Source organism: Tetrao urogallus, assembly GCF_951394365.1.
Source record: "Tetrao urogallus genome assembly, chromosome: 3".
In the NCBI taxonomy this organism is placed as follows: domain Eukaryota; kingdom Metazoa; phylum Chordata; class Aves; order Galliformes; family Phasianidae; genus Tetrao; species Tetrao urogallus.
Genome location: NC_136815.1, coordinates 57,426,219 through 57,436,362, shown reverse-complemented (window position 1 = coordinate 57,436,362; position 10,144 = coordinate 57,426,219). Strand labels below are relative to the sequence as shown.

Here is a 10,144-nt window from a genome sequence, read left to right as displayed (position 1 = left end):
AATCAAATGCTTAGTTTTTCCTCCTTTGTGTCTTTAAAGAGCGGGGAAAGCTTTCTAGTACTGCTGTTTCTTGTATGAGAGCTGTTTCTTTCTTTGTTTGATCAGATGAAAAATGAATTTGTATTTCATAACGAATGTATTGATTCTAAAATCTCTGTTTTGTTTTTATTCTGTTTCAGAATTTGAAGTTCTGGTAATCTGTCATGGGGAACCATGTAGGAAAACGAGAACATAGCACTGACAAGTCAGCCAAGGTAAGAGCAGAAAAAAAAAGAGGCAAGACCATCTCAGAAATGTAGAATCATAGTCAGTGGAGTTGAAAAGGACCTTTGAAGGTCACCTAGTCTAACTCCACCGCAATGAACAGAGGCACCTACAGCTACATCAGGTTGCTCAGTCCCTGGTCCAGCCTGATCTTGAATGTCTCCAGGGACGAGGCTTCCACCACCTCTCTGGGCAACCTGTGCCATGGCTTCAATATGTTATGATTTATGCTATGAAATGAATATTTCATACCTTAATGAATTTTCCAGATTTAACCATTACAATTTTGTAATTGTCATCGTAAATAATGACTATGTTTTTTAAAGAGGTCCTATGAAATATAGCCAAACCAGGGTTTTGCTGCATAAGATTTAATGAGGAATGCCATGTTTTTGTGCTTCAGATCCATAAAGCGCTTCTCATCATGGTGGAAATGAATAAATTGAGCCTCAAAAGCAGGAAATTGGAGAAATTTTTAAAGAGCAAATGAGATGATTAATGTTTTGCTTGTTGACAACTTTCCATTCTGGGAGTCATTTGCTTTATCCATGAGAAGGAAACTGTATAGAAACATGTAAAATAAGGGAATTCTAATGGAAAAAGGTTGTCAGTCTCAGTATGTACAGCTTTAAAAATCTCCCCAGTAGAATGATGAGGACCATCAAAATATTCATTAAAGTTAGCATTTGCTTTCTAGGCCTCTGTTGGCACTCTGTATTTTACATGTTATGTGGTATTCTGTTTGTCTTGTGATAATATCTTATTTGTGTTTCTGCACTGTGCAAGAGGAGAACATATCTTAAAAAAAAAAAAAAAAAAAAAAAAAAGCATAAAAAAGTTGCTTCTTGTTCCTAGCTATTGCTAACTTCTCTCCACCTGTTCCCACCCAAAAATAATGGTTCAATCTCTGTGTGTAAAGTAGTTGCCCTTTGTGTTGGACAGATAATTGCCGTGGCACAGATAAGCAGCTATCCCTAAATGATACATGCAGACTAGAATTTATAGAGTTGCTAGTTCCCTGACATCTTTTACATAAGGACACTGGAGGGATTACAGCAGGAAGAGAGGACAACTGGTGACATATGTTTTTGTTTCATATTTATGCAGTATGTAACAAAATAGTTTCGGTTTCAGTACAAATACTATGACTCTCAAGTAGTGTTCTACTTCCGAATGTTTTTTGTTACTTCCCATCTACAAAATAGACTTGTGCAGTTCCAGCAATGTCATATGGACCTAACAGATGTATTTAACCAAATATTTTTATTCTTTCTGACCAAATGTGCAGGTGTGGCGTGGCAGGTACACATCCTAATGCATGGCACATAATTGCTCATTATGCTCTGTGTGCCTCTGATTGGCTCTTTGAGTACAAAATCTGGTCAGAAAAATACATCAAAGCATTTGTTCCGCTCTGGGGTCGTGCATCTTACACATCTTCTTTTTCCTTATGAGGCCATGTACAGAAATTGATTCTGAAATGAAAATAACATTCATTTACCAGAAATGTTTTGAAGGGAAACTTAATTCTGTGGTAATATCTTCTGCCCATCACTCATCCTTTTAGTCTTCAAAAATGAAACAGCCCCCTAAAAATTAAAATGAATAATGCCTGATCATTATCTCCCTTTACTTACGGAAGACAGCAATAATGTTGCAGGAAATGATAAAGCCACATATTTTAAATCAGTAAATATATGGCTAAGCAGCTATTATGTATTCCATATAGCCAATCAATTTTGATTCAGTCAGTGAAGTTCTTACCAGCAGTAATAACTGTATGTACCGTACGTTTTTTTGTTTTGTTTTATTTTTCCTTTTGAGCTGAAGTCTCTCTTTTATCTTTGTTCAATATAGCTGCAAATTAGAACTGTTTTCCCACCAGTCTTGTGGTGTCACATGGGAGACAATTACTGGAGGCTTGTAGAGGCCGCAGTAGAAACACTGATCTGCCTCTCTCTGCTTGTAGCAGTAGAACTTCAATGCAGAAGGCCAGCAGTTCATGAAAGCTCTTTGTAAAATTAATTGCTTGTAACTTTAAGCAGTTTTCATGCCCCAAAATGTAGTGCCAAAGAGTATCACCTTAAGCAGCTGATTTGAACCCGTGATAATCAGATTTGCTGCATAAACAATGTACTGGCTCCTCAGCAGCTTGTCCAGTTCTCTAGTTGGCTATTTAATGTTTAGAGACATTAAAGACATTGCTACTGAACTGTAACTCGTGGTTGTACATTAAATGGCCACAGCAATTGCTGTGGTTTTGATGTGTTGTTGTTGTTTGTTTGAGTTGGCATCAAGCTTTGTTTCAGTAAATGTAGGTATTTGATGACAAAATCGAAATGGAGAATCAGAAAGCAGTTATTTCATCAAATTTCTATAACAAAACTCTGATGTTCTCAAATGGGTAAATTTGCAAAACTCAACTAAATGGCTTCCCGTGTTGTGATTATCCTTTCAAAGCATTGTTGTTCACTTGAATTATAAAAATGCCAGGCAATAAGTATATCCTTATCATGGAGAAGAATGTGAAATTAATTGAATACTTTGAAAATTAGTATACTTGATCTAAATAACAAGAAAAATATATTTTCTTCAAAGCAACAATATAGTTCACCTCATTTCTGTCAGATTTTTGTTTTGTGTTTCACCGATTTTTAACAGTTTTTGTAAGAGACATAAAACTATTTAATGAACCCAGCAGTTTGTCTCATTTCTTCTACCTCAGATAGTTTTAGACTCTGTGGCCTACTGAGTGCATTGCCAAATGTGTAAATATAGTTCATACTGTTCAACTTTGTTCTTAGTGATAATATTTGGTTTAAATTTACAGAAATATATCTGGGAACAACAAAACAAAAAATAGTGGTCTGTCATCACTGCCCTACATTTCTTTTAATTCTCTGAGAGCTAAATATAGAATTAGAAGACTAAGTGACCAGAATTTCATTGATCTTTGTTCTCAGTTGTAATTGATGCATATTAATTTGGTACACTTAAACTACAAAGAGCCCTGTGTTCTTTCTTAATGACCAAACCTGCCTTTAAGTATTGCATTAGAACGCTTCCCTGCCACTGCTTATTTTGTCTATCTCACTTAGAAAATTCTGTTCAGCACATACATGACCATCCCTAAATATCTGAACCTTTTTGGTACCCATCAGAACAGGCTCTACTTCAATGCTGATTGTTTAGACCCATGATAAGAAGTTTTTTGGTCATTGTCAACAACAGCTATCCTAATGAGCAAGACCACAGAGCATGATTTCTCTGTACTGTGTGCCATATAGCACAATGGACTGCTGGAAAGTAAGCTGGTGACCTGTAATGAAGGACTAAAAGCTGCTGTCCTGCCATGTAAATAGATTGCTCAGGACTGTGTACACCTGGAACATGTTAGATTGCTGGAAATGCTGGATCATCTACCAGTTTCATGTCCTTGATGTGCTGTAAATAACACCAAGGAACCAAAACCAATTGCTGTCTGCGTGTCAAGCTCTGGGGAACTTTGGCAAAATTAGCTGCAGTATACTGCTTTTTCACAGACTGAAACTGAAAACAGATGTAGTGATGACATAGCACTCAGCCTACAGCTAATTCTTTGTTGAAGCTACAAGGCCATCTGTCAACAGTGACCAAGTCTTTCTGTGTTGCGAAGTTAGACTGCCAAGTTAGTTTGTTTCTGTACTGTGTTTTGAAGTGATTCATTTGATCATTGTCATAAACTAACTGGTTCTCAGTGTTTAAGTCAAACTCAGCTCAAGTAGTTCAAGCTAAATTGTTACATTTATGATGAGCAAGTATTGTAAGTCAAATTGTTTCTACTCTGATTCGGAACAGATTCTGTTTCCTCTTTCTGCTGTTTGCCTTGCTAAGGTTGAGAGATTTTCTCCCCTCTGCAGCCTCACTCCTCATAACATTGACAGAAAGCTTTCTGTCTCTCCCTGATAAGAGATAGGTGAAGTTCTGATGCAGGCTGGCTCAGTACAGTAGTTATATATTTCACCTCGTAGACGCTGTACAATCAGCAAGCAAAAAGGTTTTCACACTGAGCTTCTCTGATGCCTTACCTCGGATTGCTAAGAATGCTTGAAGACCTACACCATGCATCGAAGGATACTTGTGGGTTGTTTTTGTTTATTATTATTATTTGCTTTGGTTTTTTTTACGCCAGGTACAAAAAAAATTTAGCCACTTTATACTTTACACTGTATAGGACTATGCTATTCTTATTTTCCTCATTTATTTATTTTTTTCTCTCAGTTTTACCTTCTGCTGTAAAACAAAGAGAACACGAGCTCTAGTGGTGTATTCTTCTTTGTAATTTGATGTGTGTATTCAAATACTCCCTCTGAAGTCAATATATTTCTGAAGGTAAAGGAAGAATAGAGAAAGAGTGAGAGAAATTAGTATTTTCACCAACCAGTTTTACAAGTTGCACGCTGCAGAATTCTCTTGAATCACCAGAATCTGGTCAAACTAGCGTCTGGTACAAGGAAATATTGCTCTAAGAAGAGGCAGTGCCCTTCCTTAGAGTGAAGGACAGTTCTATAAAGTTGGGTTAAACAAGACCAATTCAATTTGATGGATGTCTGTTTTCTTCACATTCTATCACTGACTGAGATTTGGCCTTGAGCAAATTCCTTTGTGCAGGCTTTATCCTCCTGTTTCATTTCTTAACCTTCATACTGACTAACTAGACTGCTTGCTGGGATGGATGCAGTGTCGTTCTGTATTAATAGCAGTGCTTTGAGACCTTGAGTGGGCCTTCAGGCACTGGTGTATTTCAGGCAGTGAGATGATATCATGGAGGTATTGAAAGGATGGTGCTGTTTGAAGCCTCTGGGAATGCCAGGCTATGACATCTTTCATCAGACATTAACCTTAAGACTGTCATTCAGTATGGTATCAATTCCCATTCCGTGTTTAAACAGGCAAGGAGCTCTACTGTAGAGGGACCAATTTATGTGTCCAAATTGAAGTCATGTGTTTAAATATGTAGGTTGCTCCAAAACTAATGCCTCCTGTGTATTTCCATACAACACATACAAAAAGTACAATAACACTGCTTGATAGAGCAAATTCTCAGCCACAGAACACTGTCTTTCAACATAGTCACCACCATTAGCCATGTGTTTTTAGGAGCAAAAAGCAAAAGCCTGTATGCCACACAGGCATATCAGATGTAAGTAAACAACAAGCTCTGGTCAATGCTACAGCACCTATTGAAAGTATTGAAGGATTTGAATGAATTGTGATCTTTGAAACATTTTCCCTAGATCTTCCTTACAGTAAAATAGTAAATATGTAGGTACAATTATATCAAGTACATTGTGAGCGTGTGTTTCTGTTGTGTACACAACTGCTAAGCACTAATGTTTCTTGATTTAAGTCTGGAGCTGTTTGAACTTGCATGGGTGTAAAAGGAAGAGGTACTGTCACTGTGATTTTGGCTGGGGAGGAGCAAGGATCTTAGGCTTTATTTTCCCACCCAGCCTACAGAACTGACTAGCAGAAGGTGGAAGTGTTGTGTGTCATATGCCATATTGCTGTGGTATATTTTCCTACAGTTTCCTTCATGTCTGTTTCTTGCTAACTTTGATACAGAACTACGTAAATGTCTTGTCAGATGAGTGTAACGATAGCAGCCCTTAAATTAGCAAGGACCTGTAGGGGTGGAGGTGTGATGCCCTCCTGTTCTTTGTGACCTCCTTGTGAGCTGACCTGGTTGTTGAACTGGCTTCTGTGGTTAGAGTCAGCCTTTAAAGCAGCCTGATAAGGTGGTGTTCATTGCTCTTGCAACTTCACACCAGAAAAATGAAGATGAACTTGTTTATAATCTTGAGAAAGCCTGAAGTGCGTTTCTGCTGCTAGGTGGTTTGTGCTATCATGTGGCAAGAAGTTTTATCATCTTTTCTGAAACTGGGTGAGATAGGTCAAAGAAACAAATTAGCATTTCCAGTAGTTATATATGATAAGATTGTATATTAAATACATATATACTGCGCAGTAATATATTACCTTCAAATACAGTTATGTCTGTAACGTCAGGTAGAGTAAAGAGCATTCTTCTGTTAGAGGAGAGTTGCTGAGCTTCACCTGTGGAGCCAAACCACAGCAGAATCTCCTATCTCTGGGACAGTGACCAGCACACAGAATCCTAGAACAACCTGGGTTGAAAAGCACCACAATGATCATCGAGTTTCAGCCCCTCTGCTATATGCAGGGCCACCAACCACCAGATGAGGCTGCCCAGAGCCACATCCAGCTTGGCCTGGAATGCCTCCAGGGATGGGGCATCCACAGCCTCCTTGGGCAACCTGTTCCAGTGCGTCACCACCCTCTGAGTGAAAAACTTCCTCCTAATATCTAACCTAAACCTCCCCTGTCTCACTTTAAAACCATTCCCCCTTCTCCTATCACTATCCACCCTGTAAATAGTAGTTAAGCAAGTTGGTGCTTGTTGAAGTATTAAACCCCAGTAAAAGTGTGTTCTGAAATCTGTCCTCATCTTATTCCCCTAATAGAACTCCTGTTCTCTGATGCTCCTGGACATCAGCTGGAAAGAAGTGTGTTGGAACCATGTTTTGTCTGGCTTCTCTTTTTCATACCAGCTGGTATTTTTGATAGTGTAGTTGTCTGTGAAGTTGAGTCAGTGAAACTTGTCAATAGATACAGTTTTACACCATGCATCAGCACAAAGTCAAAACCAAAGTGCTGCTAAAATCTGATGCTAAATATTCTGCCATGAGAAAAGAGGAACTCTGCATTGCTAAGGGAAGGTGCCTTTACATGTAAAATTAGCAGACATGAAACGGACATCAGAAGGAAGGAGATACAAGGTGATTATTACAAAGTGTCACTTTAATAATACCTTCTCTTTTCACTTCAGAAGCTGAAGATGAATGAGAAACAGCAATTTCTAATGCAATTGCAATTGCTCGTACACTAAATAAATATAACTTGTCTGCAGTTACAGTTCAAAAGCTTATTTTCCACTTTGAATGAAGGTCTCATGGAATGTTTTTTTTGTTGTTGTTGTTTTAGATAATTTTCCTACGTCCTCAGCTCTAAGATGACAGAAACAGTTTATTAGTATTTGCTGGAGGAAAAAGTATTTTGCAAGAGGAAATTGAAAAAGCTTTAAGTAATATGGCTTCGTTCTTGATTAATGAGATAAGGTAACTTGAAAAACAATCTGATCTTTCAGTGCAGCATCCCGTGGATGTGGCCATAACAACATGAACATTTGCACGAGCTAAAAGCCACAAGGTACATACCATTTACATTGGATAATTAGGGGGGCCTTCTGAACATCTGTTACAATCAAGAAAAGACAGTAATGGAAATTACATAGCTTTTCTTTTTTCCCCACAGTATTACAGGGTGACATTCAAGTTGGTGTTGCTGAATTCACCTGTAAATAGAATCACAGAGTATGTTTAAATAGTGCTGAATATAGGGAGGCGTAGAAGCACTTAGCTCGCTTGTGAACTCCACGCACTCAAAATATGTGGAAAAGAACCCAGGGCAAGAAACTGTAGGAAGTCAATCACCAGTGAGATTTAAACAAGATACTTATTATCAAAAAAGAAGAAAGGAAAAAAATGACACGATTTTTGGGTCCTAAGTTAATACCATTCTGTGCAAGAGCTTCAGGACTGGATTCACTGTCTGGTAGTGCTGAGGTTATCACATGAGTCATGGAAATCCCAACATGCCGGCAACGTCTTGGTTAGAAGATACCATCTGAGTCTGTTATGTTGAAATCTGAGTGATTTATGGTTTTGTGGTCATAACTGACTTACTAAATGTCTAGCACATTTTCCTAGTCTTTCACCTCCTTTCTTCCTTCTCTAGCTTCTCCATCTGCCTACTCCTTACACCCACTTTACTTTTAGCACGCTATTTCCTGCTAGCATCTCCATCTCTGACACAGTCTAAATTCAGATCCATGTTTTGATTTTCTGTCGCATTACAAATAGTAGTTAATCATTAACAGTGTGGTAGCACACTCAGAAACAGTGGAAAAAGCAGCCAACAGACAGGCAGCCTTACTGGAAGGTGGAAACACCATGGAAGAGAAAATTTGCACTTCTTGAACAATACCTATACACTTGAACAGTCATCTTCCAGCCAAAAAACAGTGAGTCTATTTGAATATATGTACTTTGCAGCCACTTAGGGATATAGACAGCATGATCATTGCCATAGCTTGAAGAGGTTAGATGAGCAGGCTTAGTCCAAGGGAGTTTTCTCCCTGTTCTGATCTTCCTTCTGAACTACAGGCTACATTTTCTCTTAATGCTGATCCAGAGCTTCCAACTGCTGAAGAAATTTGCCCTATCGTGCATAGTGAGACAGCCTATATAATTGCTTTCTTTTTCCTTTTTTATCCATTTGAAATCCCATTTGTTTTTATGAGGCTTGGTGGATGAAGGATGATGAATATGGGACTGAATCAGAACCTCATTTTAAGGACTGTAAGGAATGAGGAAAGTTAATATCTCATAAAACATGTTTCAATATTTGCTACCGATATCTACTTGTTAAATATTTAGCAATATATTTAGTATCTTAAATAGGTAATAATAGAATTCATCAGTATATTTTAGTATTCAGTTAAAGGCTTCAGAGTTCACAATAGGTGAGGCTCACTACATAAAATAACAGTTGCTTTGTCTTGTGTCCAATGCTATGCCTAAAACTCAGCATGTTTAGAAGGATTGATGTTATTTCTGGAGCTCAGTCACATGGGATAAGATTCTAGGTCAAAAGCTGTGCATAATGAAGACTAAAACTCAGGTTTGTTTCTGCTGAAAGAAATAATTTGCTTTGTGCTGCAGTAGTATATATTCTGGTAGGAAGAGGTCCTCTCCTATGATATAGTGCTAATCTGCAGCTTCTTTCAAAAGCAAATATGTAATCAGAAAATTTATTTAATGTATTTTAGTTGAGATAGATCTGAATCAGAGTAATCTATTTTATTTAGATGTGACTTAAATGAAGCTACGTTGATTTGTAGGTACTGAAAACATGGAATTGTAACATTTAGCTTTAGGATTCTTGCGAATTCAATATTTCAAAACATGTAATTCTTTATATTTCCTTCAGATAATTTCTTATGAATGAAGGTACTTGTAACTAGAGAAAATAGGTGAAATATTTATTTAAAATTAAACTTTAACACTTTTTCCTCTTCTTTTAATCTTAATGCATTTTCTTATCCTTTCCCTGCAGCCCTCCTGGAAGGAGAGGGAACATAACTCCATTCTGGAATTTCTTCAGTGCACTTTTCTGTCTGTTAAAACCTTATTTTCTCTGGCATTTTTTTCTGTTACTTATTATTATTTTATGATCATTCTATTATTCTGTGTTGTATAGGCCTTATAAAGATAGATTGAATATCTGAAAATGAAAGTTTTATGGAGCTTGAGGGAAAGGAGGCTAAAAGGTCCCTACCAGAGGATGTCCTGGGAGTTTGGGGAGCTCTGGGCTCTTGTACCCTCCCAAGAGGTTGTATAGGTGTCCTGGTAGTCACGTTCAACAGCAAGTGCTTGACCAGCCATGGAAACAAGTGCTATCATTGCCTTTGAGGAAGGATGCTGAGGTTTTTCAGGCATCAAATTCTGTTCTGGGATTGTGCAGGGGGAGCTTATGATGTGACAGTAGAATGCAGTTAATTTGTAATAATGTTGCGGCTCTTGAGTCACCTGACTGTGGGAGAGTAAAAGATGTGTGGTAATTTGGAAGCTTACAGCGCTTAAAACATACTTCAGATCAATTTTGTGTATTTGGTCACTTCACAATTCAGTCTTGCTGCTTGCTGTATGTTGAAACTAGAGATGTTCTGAACATGGAGCCCACAAAGGAGATGGCTGCA

General features: G+C 37.9%; 1 protein-coding gene across 1 annotated transcript in view; it reads left to right on the top strand.

The window, feature by feature from the left end:
* Positions 1-203: 203 nt before the first annotated feature.
* MBP (myelin basic protein) overlaps positions 204-10,144 on the top strand; it is a gene marked incomplete at both ends in the record, with an annotated part of 80,224 nt that continues 70,283 nt past the window's right edge. Inside the window, one exon of the mRNA XM_079534002.1 lies at positions 204-254. Within this exon, the coding sequence (XP_079390128.1) occupies positions 204-254 (51 nt within the window). The remainder of the gene's footprint in view (positions 255-10,144) is intronic.